Source organism: Neovison vison, chromosome 7 (assembly GCF_020171115.1).
Source record: "Neovison vison isolate M4711 chromosome 7, ASM_NN_V1, whole genome shotgun sequence".
NCBI lineage: Eukaryota > Metazoa > Chordata > Mammalia > Carnivora > Mustelidae > Neogale > Neogale vison.
The window spans coordinates 125317912-125338241 of record NC_058097.1 but is presented as its reverse complement, the minus strand read 5'-3'; the positions used below and the strand labels follow the sequence as shown (position 1 = coordinate 125338241).

Sequence of the window (20330 nt, the reverse complement as noted above, 5' to 3'; positions counted from 1 at the left end):
CACATTTTTTCTCAAAATCATTTTCCCTTCCGGAAGCTTGGGTGGCTCAGTGGGTTAAAGCCACTGTCTTTGGCTCAGGTCATGATCTCAGGGTCCCGGCTCATGTCATGATCTCAGGTAATTTCCCTCTTTGGGAATACCAAATGTTGCTTATCATTATATATTTTCTTATATTTTTTGCATAAGTTTACTTCTTAAAAGGAATAGTAACTTTTAAATCATCAGTTCCATACACAAGTATAGCAAAATGCCCTAGCGTACAAAAAAGGTAATATTTAATTAATAATAGTTTAGTTAAAGATGTGTATCTAGAGCAACTGCACTGCATACATTTCTTGTTTAAGTTTTTCTCTATTACTTAAAATATAAAATACAAGGAAATACTATGTGTCAATTATGTTAATTAATATATTTTTATTTCTGTAGAACCTACAAGAATAGAACTTACTCCTAAAAGAACAGAGTTAACAGTGGGAGAAAGCATTGTCCTTAATTGCAAAGCAATTCACGATGCTAGTTTGGATGTTACTTTCTACTGGACACTAAAAGGACAGCCTATTGATTTCGAGAAAGAAGGTGGACATTTTGAAAGCATCAGGGCCGTAAGTTAATACATTTTTATTTCTTGAGTACTAATAATTTTTAAAATTTACACTCAAATTTGGAACTTTCTTATCTAGGAAAAAATCAGTTTGATTCAAACAATTACTTTCTTATTTTATGTTACATCAAATTGAAAGTATTTTTTTAAATTCCAATAAAAAATTGAAAATACTTCATTATACAAATCTGGCTTCTTTCCCACTTTTATTTACTTGATTAATATTATCAATATTTGCACTTTACTTCTTAGATGTTATATAGTTACATACTAGTGTTATTTAAGCAGTCTTACCAGTAATTATGATTCAATTAATAAATGAAATAAGCCTGCTTGTCCTACTCCTCAAGAAATAGTGATTTTGGAGATTCTTTAATTCCTCAGAGGAATTAAACATGAGCTTAGACAGAGCTTAAACATGCAACCAATAGTCAAAAATACACACCAACCTTAGATAAGCTTTCATAGGTATATTCATTTCTTGTCTATCAAATCCTTTCTTTGTAATATCTATATGGCAATCAACTAAATGAAGTGGGGATCTTTTGAACCAAATCCTTTAGTATAGAACACCATAGTGTTTTCAATAAAGAAGTGAAAAAGACCTGCTTCCTCCACATTCTTGTTTAAGATAAAAGAGTGACATAGTAACAAAGGGAGAGAGAGAAGGATGATGCAACTGGGGTAACAGATATTTTGGCTGAAATATCCCTTTTACATTGGCTAAAGAGATGGATCTAAATGCAATTTATGCCTGCAAATCCAATTTAAAATACTTCTTTATACTTATTAATATCCATTCATTCTTCTCTAAACACTTTGGGAAGCACTAAAAAACCAGAGCTGTAGTAAGACCAAATAAAATTCAGTTTAGATTGGATTTTATTTTACAGGTACTATGATACATTGAAAAAAGTCCAAGACCCAAAGTCAGGAATTTTTTGGGTCAAGTATCAGCTTAATCCCTAATTGGCTTTGTAACAAAAAGCCGGTGACTTGGCTTTCCTGGGCATTAATCTCATAGAGAAGTAAAGTAAAAGACTTGCACCCAAAAATTGCTAAGTTCCCTTCTTACTCTAGAATTTGATAAATTTGTATTAGTAGAAGAATATAGATGAGCTATCTTTGTTGGATTCACCAGTTTAACCAAAATTAAACATTTTCTTCTACATTTATCTTTTCATCCTGATTTACTTTGAAAATAATGGGAGAAACTATATATAAGAAATAATTACCAACTGCATTATTTAATCTAACCAAATAAATTAATTTTAATTTTTAGTGGTTATGTTATATGTAAAATATTTAGAGAATGTTAAATTAAATTCATTTTCCTCTGATTTGTGACTTTTCTTTTTCCTTTACGTGGGGTTAACAATTTCTTCAAGATTGTGAACAAACAAAACAGAAGCAGAAAAATGTGGTATAAAAATATCACATTTGAAAACAAAAAATATACCATCAAAATACATCTTCTTACAATTGTCTGTAAACATTCATTTTGGGTGATCAGATAATAAAGTAAAAATATGTCTAAAATGAATATTTTTTTCATATAAACATGTCCCTTATTTTAAAATACCAACAAAGAAATTAATCATTCTGGTAAAATTGTATGAATTCTTGTTTCTGCCTCTTAAACATTATTAGTCGGGTTTGATATCATTCCTTTGTAGCAATAATTACTGTTTATCTTTTTCATAAGGTTGGGAGTTGATAATACCTGCTGTTTCCCTCTTTATACATGTGCTCTTCTTGCTCTTAAATAGTACAAAATTGACTCCTTACTCCATGCAAACCCATATGGTTACAAGCCATGTTAAAATTAGGCTCTAGATTATGGAAGTGATAAGGAACTATAGAATAGAAGAAAAAGCAAATTATCCTACTAAGAAGCAAAAAAGTATTTAGCTTTAAGGTAATTTAGCATTTATCATATTTAGTGTACTTGGAATAATTAAGAGAAATACATATGTACTTAAAAATTTTTCGAAGCTTCAAACCTGCAAGGTGTAAAAGAAATTCTTCCCCTTTCTCTCAATTACCTCAAATATTGATTTGGCCTTGTCTGGCTTCAAGGACATACAGTGGAGACAATTCCATTTTATGACATTGAGGACACAGAAAGAAAAAAGGAAAAAAAAACATTTTATTCCTAAAATCATGTGTTTTAGAAGGAGAAATGAAAATGTTATGTAAAAGGGAGGTTTGGGAAGGCCTCTGGACTTGCGGGCTATCTTCTGTTTGAGAAGCCAATTGAAGACTCTGGGAGTAGGAGGGACAGGACAGAGCTCACTCAGAAGGGAAGGTGTTTAATGGCCTACTCTGAGTTTCTAAGGAGAGCCATTAAAGAGACCAGAGGGATCTAGGCTAGCACAACACAGTAAGAAAACCGAACAGATTCAGGGACACAAGCAAAGAAGAGTGTGCCTTTGATTGGATTAACTGCCCTGGGACCTCAACCAGCAGTGGGTGATTGAAAAGGGGTAATTCAGAAAAAAAAAGGCAGTATATTTTTTAACATTAACACTGCAAAGTGTCAACTGAAACAACCAAATCTCTGGGAGGGAAGAAGTACCGATGACATCTCGTAGATGATAATATATACCTTAATGAAATTCTTTACTTTTCAGCTAATTGTGCTGGTGTCTTTTTTACACAGTCTTTGTTTTTTAGATAAAGATGTTTATGTGTAGCTACCATAAAATCTGTATACAATGTTTCAGTACACTTTTGTTTTAAATAAAACAGACTGCATTATAAGAGAGTGAGTAGATAAACATATAATCATATCCAGTTAAAAAAAAGCAATAGCTCTTGCTTTGAAATTTAAATTAAAACATCTATAATGGAAAATTTTTCTATTTCCCTTGCCCATTTTACTTACTCCGTGTTTTACAAATCCGGGAATTTGACTGATTTGAAGTGAATCCAAATTACTAAAGCCACTGTTAAAAGGGTCCAAACAATCCATTAATACATATATAAACATTTAATCCAATTCACCCAAGTCACTTTTTTTGGCAATGATATGAATTAACTAAATTTGGCAAATTAGTGATGCTATTCTTAAGTTTTTAATTTCAATTCAGTTTCACAAGCTAACTACTGTGGAGGATCAAAGTAAAGAACCTTCTCTTCTAGGAGAGCACCATTTAAAAAGAGAGAGTGCAGGATGAGAGCTAGTGATCTGCTGTAACCGTTGTCCCCAGAGAACCTTGGGCATGTGGCGGCAGGAGCTAGAATTTGCACCTGACCTGGATAGGTCGAATTTTGCTAGATTGTGAGCAGAATGAACTGCATCTCAGGCAGAGTGAGTAGGTAAAGCAAAACAGTCTGGCAGAAGGGTTTAGAGGATGTTTCAGGAGCAGTGAGGAACCACCTGCCCTGACAGCACAGTGAGGGCACACAGTCATTGTAAGTCAATATTAAAAAAAAAAAAAAAATATATATATATATATATATATATATATATATATATAAAATTTTATTATTATTATTTTTTAAAGCAGCAGAGACCTTATTGTAAAAGGCACTGATTTTCAAGCCATGGAACAGGAGTTGTATTTGGAATGTAGCAGGGACTCATGTGATTCAGATTTGTGTTTTTTAGAAAGATAGTTCAGACAGCTCTGGGGAGCAGGAATCAAACAGCTTGTGGCTTTTATATTCATTCTGGTTAAGCAATGAGGAGTTGACCATTATAAGCTTTGTTCTTAAATTACCACCTTATTATCAAATAAGGCATTTTCAGTTGTGTTTTGACATAATAGCTTATGTTGGTCAGAGTTCTGCAAGAATGTCTTAATACTCTCAGGATGTATTAAGCACCTGAGCATGGCCAGGTAACCCCAAAGCTGAAGTCTTAATGGAGAGCTGTAGTGACCCATTGTTTTCCATAGACTTGAAATTCCTAATTGTTCATCAAAAATGTAAACTTTCTTTAATTTTTATAATGTCTAAAGAATAGTTGCACCGAATATCATGGCAGCATGTAATTTGCTCTGTTTTTTGGAAGAGAAAAAACCCAAATATCTGTAATTAGGATGGTCTGCTTCCCATTGTGAATCCTCTGAACATACTAAGTCGTAACTAAATGGGCAACCAAATAAAAGTGCATTATTTGAGTGGTCCTTCATATTTACCCAATTCTCTGGTTGTAACAATATAACCAGGAAGGCATAGTAGGGATATTTGACCCCACTTTTTTAATGAGGAAACTAAAACACAAGACTTTTCCAAGCCACATGAGTACTAAATAAGGGAGACAAGATTAAATACAGTGTGATTTTTTAAACTGCATTATTTATTGGTTCTTTTTTATAAAGCTTACCTTATCCATATTCATTGACCCTATGTGTTCATTCAATGTCAAAAAACTGTGTGAAATTTTAAAAAAAGATGATTTGATTCTAGTCTTTAATATAAAGATAATATAAAGATAGAATATTAGGTTTGATGATTTGATTCTAGTCTTTAATATAAAGATAATATAAAGATAGAATATTAGGTAATACAAGAAAAATATGACTATAAAATAGTTGCTATTTTTTAATTACAGCTGAATATTCTTGGAGGCCATAAAAGAAACAGATTAATGTGAATTTTTATCATTTTGGAAGAAAACGAGCAAATGAATTGAGCACCTACTATATGCCAAGTACTCAGCTAATATATATATATATATATATATATATATATATATATAGTGCACACACTAGTTTGTCAATTCCTCATAACAATTATATGAAAATAATATTATTTGAGGAGAAGCTGATACCTGACATAGAGTTCATCAGGATAGAAAAAGATGAAAGAGAAAGGCAGCCTAAGATAGGAAAAGATATTGTATCTCAGGGCTGTGAGGGATATTGGAGATTATAGGGTTTGTCCTAGATTGATATTCCATTTAAATTAGTGTCTGATGGGACATTTTTGGTGATGAGTAACTCACTTCTATGAAGTAGTCCACTCCATTACCAACCAGATCTGAATGTAAGAGCATTGGAAGATAAGAGTAACTATGATACTCCATATACCAACAATAGAAACCATAAAGGAACATACCTGATTCATATCCATGGTTTTTGTGGAATTAGATACATGAAAAGGGACCAGAATACAAACTCTTTAATGTTGTAAGGATTTTACATTAGCTGAATAGTTCTAGCCTATGTCAATCTTCCTATTATGGTTAATTCTGTTCCTAGTTTACCTTCTTAGGAATTAACATTATTTCCTACTCATTGTAAAAGTCTCAGAATCGAATTCTGTACATGTTCAGCTGGTATCATTTTCTTTTCTGATGGGTCAATATTAATGTTATAAAAATGAATGAAATCATCAGACACACTGCCAGGGTTTGCTAAGGCACAAAGTTCTAAGGACGTCTCAAGCATTGGTTGTACTTTCTTCATCATCATATTAGCAGGTCTAAATCGTGGAGGTCTTTGTAACTAATCAGGGAATGTGTGAAAGAGCAGAAGATCAGTAACTGTCAAAGGCACACATTTTCTTTGGCTCATTCTACTCAGTAGTAATATTTGTACTTTTAAGCAGTATGTCCTCCTGGACTCTGAGCCCTACCTTCTCCCTGCCTGACAAAGGGCTTGTCCTTCCTCATCACCTGATTACTTGTCTCCTGGATCTCAGTGTTGCTGTGAATCCCAATGTCCTGGTAACCCACCAGCTTTCTGTTCTCGGCTGCAAACTTCTGGCTGGCACGTATTTGCTTTATAACCTCTTTCTTAATCTTTTACCTAACCTAACAAAAGAAGTCACTTTGTCATTTTAATAGGACAGAATAATCACTACAAATCTCAGTCTCTAAGAAGGAGAGAGATTATTCTCAAAGACCTTAAAATTTTCAGACCATTCTAGGAAAATGTGCCACATTCATTCCCTCGGTTTGTCTGTGTTAGATTAAAAGAAAATCCTCCACCACTCACTACTCTTTCAAAGTAGTTGTAGTTCCCATAGCAAAAAAAAAAAAGAATGCCCATCTTCTTTAGTATGCGTACATGTTTCATGTAGTCCTATGAACATGAACAAAATATGTCATTAAAATCTATTATTCTATAACATTTTATACATTCATGAAACAAGATAAACTGTGGGATCCCTAAAATCAGAAATAAATACGCTTTTTTATTTTTTTATTACTTTGCACTATAGATGTCCACAAAATAGTCAATCTCTGCTGAATGAAAAACAATTTGATGTAAAGCATTTTCTCAGCTTAGCCAACTACTGCATTACTTCAGAGATTTTTAGTATAATTAAATCTCGTTGTTGTAACAGATTAGTTGATTATTAGAAGACCCTTCCCTAGTTCTCGGGAATGTCATCTGAGTAATCTGTGGGTCATAATACCACCAGGGTCACAGCTGAGTAGTAACCCCATGTTGATTACCCACCCACCTCCATTTACTCTGATTCATTGTTGGTCAAATGGAGCAGAATCTGGTAATGCTTCCACCATTATCATGTATAAAAAGATAGCTTAAGCCATCCAAATGACGGGACTCACTTTGTTCATTTGAATATAGTCCACAGAAACAAACTTTCTGGGTGTGGTATTATAGTGAAGATACAGAGCCTTTTTGTTCAATTAAAGGTCCATTTTGACAGTGGTTTTACCTTTATGATACATTTTCATAGCATATGGATGATATGAGAAATTACTAGTTTCTCTTCCATTTTTTTAGTGAAGAACTACAAGTTTACTTGTTTGTTTTTCTGAGAGAGAGTGAAAAGAAAAAGAAAGCTTCTTGATAGAGAAAGGCAATTTTAGTATAGGCTATGCTGGAAAAAATCCAATCAATAACCTGTGTTCTGTGATCTCTCAGGGGATAAAATACCATACTTTCTAGAGATAAAAGACCATACTTTCAGAGCCAGTTGGGATGTTTCAAGTTATTAGATTGGGAGAGCGGGGAATGAGAAATAGAAAACACTCCTTACTTCTTAATAGAATTTGCTTTCTGGATTATAAACTCCAAATTTAAATATGCTATTAGCTCACTATTTCCAGAGATTAAGTGCTTACCTGAAACAAACAAACAAACAAACAAACAAAAAACAGAACAAAAACAAAAAAAGAAGTGCTTACTTATCTAGGATTCCATAATTGTTTTCCTTTTGGGAGTTTTGTTTTTCTCCAAAATTATTTTTCCATTCCATGTGTATGTTAATTTTGATGGTATTTCTGTAATACTACATTCTCTTTAGGTTGGTTGTTTTTAATCCAACCAAAGGATGAATTTAATCTGGAGTAAAGTGACTGTTTCTTTGGAAATGTGACCATTGGTAGACCCCAATAGGTTTTTGCAACTGTGTCACTGATTCAGTTTATTAAAATAAATTGTCAGCTAATTCTAAATCACTTTAAATAATGAATTACTTAGACTTACTAGTTTTTAAATATATATAACAAACTTCTAATATAAATTTTCACACAAAATATTCCAAATATTTTGAGTTTCAGTTCAGAATTTCCATTGTATCATGAATCATTATTGCTCTAAATTTCTATCAATTATCTTGCAACTGTACATGGATGAGTAATCAGTGGATTTTGACTCTGGAACTACTTCCCCATCCCAATCTAATAAAGACTTATTTTTATAAGGCAGCAAACATCTTGTATATATATACTAAACTGCTTAAAATAAGTAAATAAAAGTCTCTTTAAATCATCAGATTGTAGTTTTCTAAGCATATCAAATGTTCAAGATAAGTTACTGAAATGAACACCTAAATTAACATCAAAGCCTAATACTCTTCTTTTCTCAATACTCCAATTTGCACACGGTGTTTGTTTTTATTTATTTTTTAAGAGGATGCTATTCAAATCTTGACAGTTTTTTTTTAAATACCTCTGTTTTCCTCTTGTTTTTTTGTATTTAGCTCCCTTTCATATTCAAATTGATTTGTGAGCCTGCTCAGATGAATTGCATTAGGAAGGAAACTAACTATGTCCATTTTAATTGAGGATACCATAGGCCTTTTTGGCAGATACCATGGTGTATTGCCCAGATTCTTCTTTCAAAATTGAGGTACTCCTTTCCCAAGCCATTGAAACTATTGGTGGTTGCTACCTCTCACCAGATCCCCTCTCTGGGAATTGCCCTTAGCCAAAAAGAGATATCTGATTCAAGTTATGCCCCAACTCTCCAGTCCATACCCAAGTATAGGGATGATGAATGTCTAGGGATGGTTATAAAAGATAAGCTGAAACCCTTGCTATGACTGCATTATAATTAAACACTCACCCTGCTCAATTCTGCTTTCTTCATTTTTTCCACAAATGTTGATCCCAAAGCCATTCGTTAATGGAGTCTGCATCTCAGAGACTGTTTCTCTGAAACTCTGACCTTAGACATCCATATTGGCAAATGCCGCCAACTGAGAAAGCACTGGAAACAGAGATGAGTAATAATAAAAATAATTATAATAGCTGTCATCCACTGTCTATAAGATATATGGCAACATGCTAAATTTTCAAATATTATTTCATTTACTTCTTTTCAAAAGGTACTTTCCAGATACCCTATGATGTAGTATGATGTAGGAATTGGTTTTGTTTTTATTTGTGGTTGTTTTTCAGAAAAGAAGAAAAGGAATATAATATTTTAAATTTCTATTTTCTCAGTAAACTTAGTGTTAAATTATAGTAAATATCCTTCATTTGATTTAAAATTTTTGGGTCAATTATTCTCATTGTTGGGAATATTTGCATATATTAATCTAAAATCACTCACTCCTATCAAGTTTATACTATGATTATGTGGTTACATTTATAATATGCAAGTTTTTTTCCTCATATTTGTAAACTACCATCGTGAGCCATCTCCTGTCACTTAGCCAAAAATATGTTCGTTATGTATATTATTAAAGACACGCCTACAAATCAGACTCTTCAACCAGGCTCTTCAAATGTTCAGTTAATCATTTCAGAATAAAATTAAAGTAGTTTCATTATACAATTAAGACCTAGGCTAAAAAAAAAAAAAAAAAAAAGACCTAGGCTAAAATATATAAATTGACTTCTACATCATGAAGTGAACTTTTACCCTTCCTTTTTTATATGTATTATTTCATTCAACTCATACAACAACATTGTGAGCCAGGCAAGTAATACATATATAAAGCACTCAGCCCATAAAGGGAGAGAGATGAAGGGGCAACACAGGCACATTTATGATACAGCTACCATTATCATTTGAGCTTCTTTGAGCTTAAAACCTCATTGCCATGAATACTGTTCCAAATATGGTTTGATGTTTCAAAACAAAGATATGATGAATAATATCTGTAATTCTTCACTATGTCATTTTGAAAATTGAAGACATAAAGAGATTGTTTCTTTTCTATAGTTTTACCTCTTTAGCTGGGCAATTCAGCCTATTTTTAACCTTACTTATTTTATCACATTTAAAACATTAAAATAGTCTGTTCTCTTCTGTAAGAGCAAATCGCCAAATTGTTAAAAAAAAAAAAAAAGCATCTTACAAAAGTTGCTGAGAATGAATTGAAAAACATCTTAAAATATCCTCCTGTATTTGCCGCTTCAGATGTTCTGTGGGTTTGTTTTCCCATTAATTAAAGCTCACTCTTCTGGCTGCTGTAATTGTATCATTTTATAGTGTATGAACCTAATTTTATCAACTTCTTTTAGTCTTTTGAACATTCTCTCAAAATGGTTATGAGATGCATTATGATTCATTGCTTTTACTGCTGAAAATGAGGCAAAGAATGTAGAGTACAAGGGTCACAACTGTTCTTCGGAGGAAATTATCTTAGAGAATAAATAAATATTTGTAGAGTTGCTAAGGGAATCAGCAAAGGTAGGAGTAGATAAACTAAAAACCCACCATTGAGAGTAGATCACTTAGAAACAGATGTCAACTGTGGTCTCTAAATCTAAATTTTTTTATTATTGCTAACCAAGGAAAGTTTCTAACTTCTATTAAAGGTATAAAGAACATCAATTTTCAATAGTTTTATTCATTTTGCTTCACAAGAAAATTTAAATATTTTAGATATTGTACTAAAAGTAATTTTTTATAATAACCACCAGAGTTGATAATAAAAGAGAAACACAACAATGGATTCTAGTTATCATAATGTGACAATGCTGAGATGTTTTATAAGTTTTCTGTTATTTTTGAGAAGTACCCTATATGTATTTATGAATCCAGGGGATATAATTTAACCTGCAGAGGGATGAAATGCATAATATAATAAAGACCTTGATATTAGGATTTCCAGCCTGTAAGAATAATATATAAAAGAAGATTATTCTTTATAGTTTCTGAAAGCCTTAGTAAATAAAAGACTGTCCTTATTCTCTAATACCACATAAGGTTTAGGATTTTTATAAGCGAACATGGTTAAGTTTACATTTTGAAACACTATTGATATGTAAGTATTGTGTTTTAGACTGACTCCTATATTATTTCTCAAAGTGATTTTCCAAAGAGTTGGTTTTTGAGAGGCCATTATTTTCAAGACATCTTTGAAATTCTACTTTTATTTGGCAATTTCTCTTTCTGCATCTGTTTTGTGTTAAATTCTAAGCATGTGTAAGTATTATGATGTGTTTAGCTTTTAGCTTTTCAAAATCCTCTAGTTTCTTTCATGCGCTATTTTTATCATATTACAATACAAAAGTGAACTTTACGACTCCAGAATTAATAACTCAGTAGGTAGCCTCTCAAGAATGTTTTCTATCTTGTAAAAGGAGGAAGAGGAAATTTTGGAGATAGCTATTGGGCTATTATTATTCACTTCCTTTCTTCATCTGATATCCCTTATATAAAAGAAATGGAAAAGATCAACTTAAGAGAATTTGGAGATCACAACACCTTTATCTTTAACAAAGAATTAATGGCTCTATAGAGTATTTTATCAGTGTACAGTAGATGAATTCTGTATTTATCTCAGTTCCACAAAGATTTATTAAGCACCTGCACACTAGGCACCTGTCCAGAAACTGAGGGTTCTATAGTAATCAATAACAAACACACTATGGGAGGTATATGAATACAACTGAGATAGAGCAGGGCCTTTGAGGAGAATAGTCTTAACAGAGGAGAAGGCATATACGCTGCTGCTGTGTGGCAAGAGCAATGGAAGAAGTGTGTTGAGGGAATTCAGTCTGTTAAACATTACCCGACCTGTAGAAGCAAAGGAGATTTTCCAACTAAATAATACCTGAGCCTAGCCTTTTTTTTTTTTTTTAAAGATTTTGTTTATTTATTTCGGAGATTGAGAGAGAGCAAGAGGAGGGAGAGAGGCAGAGGGAGAGGAAGAAGCACATTTCCCACGGAGCAGGAGGTGCCTAAACTAGTCTTACAGGAGAATAGAAGTATTGCAGAAAAGCAGGGAGAGGGGCACCTGGGTGGCTCAGTGGGTTAAAGCCTCTGCCTTCAGCTCAGGTCATGATCCCAGGGTCCTGGGATAGAGCCTGGTGTCGGGCTCTCTGCTCCTCAGGGAGCCTGCTTCCCTCCCTCTCTCTCTGCCTGCCTCTCTGCCTACTTGTGATTTCTGTCTGTCAAATAAATAAATAAAATCTTGAAAAAAGAAAAAAAAGAAAAGCAGGGAGAAGAAGCAAAAGGGGAGAAGACATTCCAGGTAGGGACTGAGCATGAGGAAAATCAGAAAGATACTGGGGTTTTATATACCAAATCATAATAATGAATGGTGATCTTACAGTTAAGGCAAACCTCATCTAATAATTACTATAGAAATTTCACTTTAGAGAAAACTGCTCATATCACCTTTTAAAGTTAAATAAATGGTCATGATTTTTCTTGACCAATTTCTCCAATTAACGCAAGTTACATATTCCTAGTAAAATTTAAGGTGCCAGATTTTTCCAAATTAAGTCCAGGGATAAATTATATGTTTCTTAGCATAAGTGTATGTGTTTTACATAAATTTACATGTTGTTTAAAGCTTTCTATGGAGTATATGAAAAAAGAAATTAACTACTGCAATGTTGAGATTCAATATTCAGGGTCATTGAGATAATCCCTGAGAAGCCGTATGTGATTTTTTAAAGGAGGCTGCTTGTTATTCTAGAAGCAATTATAAAAATATAAAACAATTTAAAAAAAAAAACAGAGTAAAATAAGAATTTCTGCTTCCATCCACATTTATTCCTTTACTAAATTATATATTTTTTTATTTTTTTTAAAGATTTTATTTATTTATTTGTCAGAGAGAAATCACAAGTAGATGGAGAGGCAGGCAGAGAGAGAAAGAGGGAAGCAGGCTCCCTGCTGAGCAGAGAGCCCGATGTGGGACTCGATCCCAGGACCCTGAGATCATGACCTGAGTCGAAGGCAGCAGCTTAACCCACTGAGCCACCCAGGCGCCCCCCCCCTTTTTTTTTTTTTAAAGATTCTATTTATTTATTTGACAGAGAGAAATCACAAGTAGATGGAGAGGCAGGCAGAGAGAGAGGGAGGGAAGCAGGCTCCCTGCCGAGCAGAGGAGCTCTAAGTGGTCTCCCACCCTATAGCAGGCTAGCCCAGGTTATGCCACATGGTTGTTATAGGGTCCAAAATAGCAGTCTCCAATGCACATGCACATTGCACAATGCAGGCAGAGAGAGAGAGAGGGAAGTGACTAAATTATATATTTTTGAGGACAGGAATCATATCTATCTTCTTAACCATTTTTGAGCACTTGGTATCATGTCTGGTAGATTATTTGCTAAACATTTGCTAAATTAGTTATTATATAAACAACTATAATTTTATTCTCATATATAGTGACTTCCTCATTTCTCTGCTCATTTGTTAAACTACCATACCAAAAACAAACAAACAAAAGGAATATACCAAAAAAAATACCAATATCATGGAAAATTTTAGTACAGTTTCTCACTTTACAAAAACTTAATGGTTACATGCGATATGTATAGCACTACATTATGGCAGGAAATACATGGTTCATTAAAGTGTGATCTTTCTTTTAGAATGCTAATCAATACAGATATTGAAATAACTATTTAATGTGGTAAGTGTTATAGTATTGACACTTTGTACTATTGAGAGAAGTAAACTATGAAAGGGAAATTTGAATTATTAACCAAGTAAGTCATTGGCAGAAAGACTTAATTAATGTTCAATTGAATTTATTATTTAGGATAATACTAAAGTTTATTTAATCAACTAGTAAAGTAAGGTAATAATCTAACTGATAATTTCTAAATATCTTGTCATATACCTTACACATCTGCAAAACCAAAAGAACTATCTTGAAACAAAATTAGCTAAAATAATTTAGAATCCATTAGCATGTGAAGATATAACATTGTACTAAACTGTTCAAGGATTTCTTACTAATAAGCCTAATTGAAACTATTGTTTATCTTTTTTAACTGCTGATAGCCTCACAAATAAAGCATACTGATAAATTTGTTTTAAAATACTTATAAAATATAGTGATGGTATTTTACACAAGCATTTCTGAAATCCACTGTCTAATTGCCATTATCCATCATGTAAGTAGTAAGGAAAACTGAAAGACGGGTTTTCTTGAAGTAAGAGACCTGTGACATACTTTGCTAACTTCCATCACACTGTAATGATTCTAAACAGTCGACTGCAAAGTCTTTAGTGTTTAAAATAGGTTTAGCTAATGTTACAGATGCAAGCATTTCAATAAGATGTTTCTATTTAAGAGAATTCAGGCAACAGACATTAAAAATCACTTTTTGTTAGCTAACGTTTTTTATTGGGGGTGTGGGGGTGCCTGGATTGGGGGTGGAGTGTGGGGGGGCACTTGATTGCTACATTCTGTCTCGTTCCAAAATTCTGACTAGAATAATCCTTTGATATGTTTATTTTTATATTTTAGACATTGATACATAAATGCCTTTAGAGAATATTTCACAGTTTAAGTATCAATGAATATTTTTTGTACATATTTCCTTTTGTTTCCTGTAACTATGAGAAGGTAATTCGGGACTAGTTATCCTAAGCATATAGAGGTGAACATTAAACAAACATAGTTTGTATTAGGTTTTGTTTTTATTTATTTTCAGTGTAACAGTATTATTTTTATTAGTTTTTGCTGCAAAATAATTTACTCAAAAACTTAGTGACTTCAAACCATCATTTATTTAGCTCATGATTTTATAGAATAGCAGTTAGAGCTAAGTTCATGGTCTCAGCAAGAATCATTCATGCATCTGTAGTCACCTGCTAGTCAGCTTTGAGGCACTAACGTTAATGGGTTAGCTCGCCACTAGGCAAATGGACCATGTGTTTCTTATCATCCAACAGGCTACCCCAGGGGTTGTTCACATAGAGGACTCACAGTTCCAAGGTCTGAGAGCAGAAGCATCATGATCCCTTAGGCTGAGGCTCAGGACTTGTTCAACATCACTCTGTCACATTCGATTATAAGGCCTTATCAGATCCAAAGAGTAAGGAAGGAAATGTTTGCTGGGAAGAACTGCAAAGTTTTGTGGTATTTTTGCAATCTACTAAACATCTGTCCTCTGGCCACAATTTTTTACATTTCTTCAAGTTGCAACCCCCTTTCCAGGATCCTCAAAAGTCTCACTCAATTACAGTTCCAATATTTGTTTTGTTAGCTTTTGCTGCAAAAATAATTTCACACAATTTATGACCAAATTCTATGGATCAGTAATTTGTGTGGGGCTTGGTTGTTTTTTTCTCCTCTTCTCATGTGGGCTTTTATATGCATCTGCAGTCAGCTATCAGGTCCACTAGGAGTTGTCTGGGGGAAAGACAGAGAGGGTGTTATGAGTGTGTTCTAAGTGGTCTCCCACCCTATAGCAGGCTAGCCCAGGTTAATCCACATGGTTGTTATAGGGTCCAAAATAGCAGTCTCCAATGCACATGCACATTGCAAACATCGGTTGGTTCCAGGTTTGCTAATGTCTTATTGACAAATGCAACTCACTTTGTGAGGTGCAGTGAGTATGGGAGAGGCCTGCCTAGGGGTGTGGATCCAAGAAGTCATGAAAAACTTTGGGGCCATTACTGCAACAGTCTACCACACAGTCTAATAATTATCAGGTCCAAGTGATCCTTAACTTCAACTATGGTATCCTTTTTTAAGACGAAACAAAAAGCTAGATTATATATGTGATATTATGTACAGGGAAAATGAGCATTAGGGAACAATCATTTGCACAACACTAAAATAACATATGCTGTCACCACCAACACAAACTATATCAACTGCTGTATGTAGTCACTATCTGAATTGATTCATCTTTATTGAACTAAGCCAGTCAAAGTGCTTGATGTGGCTATAAAACATTTTTCTGTTTTATATGCCTTGTATTCTACTTTTTAAAATATTGGGAAATTTTAACCCTTTACCTATTAATAGAAAATAGGCAACAGTTAGAAAAAAGAAATTAACAGAAAAAGATTAGTTGTTTAATTAAAAATGAATTAATTGGCATTTCAGAAACATAGCATATTCTGAAGATATTTACAATATATGCTACTTTATCTATCCTAAAATAATCCATGTTAAGTATCTCTTCAAAAATTGGTTATAGTGACTTTTGTGCTTTAGTTATATTTTGATAAGAACAAAGCATATTTATTATTAATGAATGATGAAAAGATTATAAATACATCTAAAAAGAGGGACATACTGAATATTCCAAACCCAAAATAAATTCATAGGCTGTTTCGGCCAACATTTCCTGTTGTTTCTCATTAACGAATGGTTGGCATCATAATTTTTTGTTATTACTGATTTTGCTACAGCTTAAACTACTGAAGAGAATGGAAATATTTATAAAACTGCTCACTATCTAGAATTAAATGAAGAGCTTATCCTGTAAAACAATTATAACAGTAGACTAATCCAAGAAAAACAGTAAAGATGAAAAAGTTAACTAGTTCAATTTCATATCATTTTCAAGTTATACATTCAATAATTGTTTTATATGAAATATATCAATAGGGAACTTCTAAAATATATTTGAAGACAAAAACAAAGATGACTAAGGTATATTAAGAAATGCAAAACCTGACAAAGTTTATAATTAGTATAGTGCACATTAGTTTTGTTGAAGTTCTACTCAAAGGTGAAGGTTCCATCTGTGAACATAATGGCAGAAAATTAACTTTTCATGAGGTTAATTTTTAGCTGGTAACACCAAAAAGTATCATAAATACCATGAAAGTTCTTCAGGAAATCCTCCAAGAATTTCTTATTTAGTAATAATTATAATCTTAATACCTGAAATCAAAGGCACTTGAAAAGTCAATTCAACTGAATGGCTTAATATACCAGAAGATTCATTCAAATTCAATTCAAATATTGGCTGTGTATGCACAAAAATCTCATCTGCAGCCAAAATAAATTTAAAGAAATATAACAATATTTCTAGGTGTCTGACACCTTGTTCTTGACCAAGCCAAAAATAAAGATTAACTCTATCAGCTTGGAACACCCTAGTGACATTAAGCTCTAGTCAAATCTGAAGATCTGAACAACAGTTATAAAATGTTATCTTCCATGTGTCTAGAAATTCTTAACCAGCCATTGAGGTCTCATCTATTATCGCATGTTTTACATATACTATGTCGTCAATGTTACCCACCAGTAGTTCCAATTTTTTTTAAGATTTTATTTATTTATTTGAGAGAGAGAAAGTGCACACAACAGGGGAGGTGCAGAGGTAGAGGGAGAAGCAGACTCTCTGCTAGCTCTATGACCTGAGCCCAAGACAGCCACTTAATCAACCAAGCCACCCAGACGCCCCCCACTAGTATTTATTAATGTTAAAAGCAAGGTAGTATGCTTTTGAGGTTTGAATGCAGCTGCCAGCATTTATACAATTATGCTGGATTGAGCAACATGGAGAGCAGATAATACCAAGACAATATTGAAGCAGGTTCCCTAAGATTAAATTATGCAAAGTGTCTTTGCAAAGACACTTTAAAAGAATATATGGAGAGGAATGGATCACATAAAGATGAACATAACACAGCTATAGATGCTAACATACAACCATAGTACTAGACCAGTCTGACATTGAGCAAAAGAAAATATGAGGACTCTGTTAACAGATGCCTTGAGAAGGCATACCTAGTTAAGCCCGTTAATATCCTAATATTATACTTCTTATATTTTCCTCTGTCTTATTGTGATCCTAGACAAATTATATATGTTCAGGAATATTTTTATTAGTTTTTAAATTAAAACATATTTTAAATCTTTGTTCTGTGTCCCATTACTCTTATTCAAAATTGCTGAAAATTCTTCATGTTATTTGATATATATCTAATTCATTCTTTTCAATAGGTATATTATAGTCCACGGTAGAATATACCTCAATTTATTTAGCCATTTCCCTATTAATAAATATTAACTTTGTTTTCTGTTTTGAGACATATATGAAGAATGATACAGGAAACATTTCTAACCCTCTGTATCTATGTATATTAATAATTTTCTTTCTATGGCATAGATTTCCAAGAATGAATTGCAGGGTAAAATAATAAGCTATTTTTATTTTAAATAGATGCTTCAGAATTTTCACAGTAATGACAGAATTTCAAATAAGCTACTCAGTGACATCATTATATAGTAAAATATTGGTAGATCAGGTTGGAAGAGGGTTTCAAGTGTTTTTGATGTGGGCCCAGCTTTGTCCCTACTTAGCTGTAGTACACTGGATGAGTAATGTCACCTCTCTGAGTCTTCATCTTGAAAGTGAAAGGTTTAGAGTCAATGACTCCTAATGATCTACCTAATTTTGAGGTTCTATGATTTTCAAAGACCAAAATCCAAAAAAGTCTCCAGATATGGTATCCAAAAATAGTGAAATAATTTTTTAAAATGTTAATGCACATTAACCATTTTTTCAGGAGGGAACATTGATAGCTTCAAAAATCACATTTTCCTTTTTAAATATTTCATACCTACTCGATTAATGGAAGATACCTCAAACTCTACTGACGTTCTTAGAATCAGACAAATCTTTATGCTTAACGAGTTCCAAAATGGAAAAATAATCTCAAATATGAATTCTTTGCTATGGCTAAGAATATATTTATATATGTATAATACTTTGACAAAAAATTGAAATTTCCTCTAAAGCTAAATAAAGATTTCCTCTAAAAGCAACAATAATCTTAGAAAATGGGACAATGTCCTTTTTTCTTGAAAAGGGACCAACATGTCTTATTTTTTATTACTAGCATAAACACACACATACATGCACACACACGAAGACACATATAATGAAAAATATAAGCCCTAGTAACATGAAATCTTAGAACAAAATATATATGCATATATGATTATTGGTTTTGCTATCAGTTCACAGGTGTGAAATTTTGAAGAGTCTTGTAGATATTCCTTGAAATATCAGAAGCGGTATAATATAGCTAAAGAAGAGTGATAAGTAGGAGAATATGATGATTTTTAAGATTTTGAGTAAACTCTGATTTTTATATGTTAAGTAAGTACAAATCCTTATTATTAAAAATGAGTTTTCTGTGATAAAATGTCTTGGCTAGCTTTCAAAATGTCAGTTGAATTTGACTGAGTCCTTGACCTTGAACTTTTCATAATTGGCTTTTGATTGATGCATTTACTCAATTTGACCTTTATTCTTCTTTTTTTTTTTCCTCCCAATTTATTTATTTTCAGAAAGACAGTATTCACTATTTTTTTCACCACACCCAGTGCTCCATGCAAGCCGTGCCCTCTATAATACCCACCACCTGGTACCCCAACCTCCCACCCCCCCGCCACTTCAAACCCCTCAGACTGTTTTTCAGAGTCCATAGTCTCTCATGGTTCTGTTTGAATCTTCATTGAAAGATTGCTGTTGTAGCTCACAGTCTAAGCAATAGTTTGAACAGTTAGTCTTTTCTGACATTGATGTGTTTAAATTCCCTAAATTCTAAGTATTTTTGATGATGATGAGAAGAATCTTCATGACTGTGAAAGACAGTGCTTAAACAGATTGCTTTCTTTTACAGTGAAGTATTTTTCAGTCAGAATCTTGTTCCTAAACATTAGTAACTATCAAATTAAGGTAGGAAAAGAATAGTAGTTGTTCATGAAGCCAATAGTTGAAATAATACAGCTGCTTATTGAGGATTGTACTTATTAAAATACTTAATAATATTACAAATAGGATATGAATACCTGAAAAATTTGAATTTTGAAGGAAAACTTGAAACAGCTATGTATTTAACTGGCAAATTCATCTTTAGAAATTCTTATATAAAATTAATTACTCCATTTGGAATATTATATTTTTGCAAAAAGTTTAGGTTTAAAGTTTCTCCACTCTTCTTGCTCATTTTTTCTTTCAAACTGTCAACACATTCCATAGCAATCATTCCATAACAAACCATATTTTTCCCATATATGTGAAGAGGCTTCTATGTGTCAGACACTGGGCTAGACACTGGATATAGTGAATTGAATATCATCTTTATTTTTTTAAGAAAGAATTTCAATTATGGTTGATACTCACAAGATCAAAATATAGTTAAAAAGGCTTTTAGGGTGATATTTACTCAGTGGATTCAAAGGCCTTTTCTTTTTTCCATCCATTTATAGCTCAAGAATATGAAATGAAAAATAAGCTTATTTTTCAAACCAGCAAGTTCTGGGTTGGAAATATTTCCTCCAACTTCTCCCTGGGGATGATTTTTTTTTAGCCCAAGTCACTTCTCTTATATATTATCACAGGTAA

General features: G+C 32.8%; 1 protein-coding gene across 2 annotated transcripts in view; it reads left to right on the top strand.

Annotated features, from left to right (window-relative positions):
• Positions 1-20330, top strand: part of CNTN5 (contactin 5) — a 1378465-nt gene that overhangs the window by 1229709 nt on the left and 128426 nt on the right. For both annotated transcript variants that reach the window (XM_044258257.1, XM_044258256.1), the window contains one exon: positions 427-602. In XM_044258257.1, the coding sequence (XP_044114192.1) occupies positions 427-602 (176 nt within the window). The remainder of the gene's footprint in view (positions 1-426; positions 603-20330) is intronic.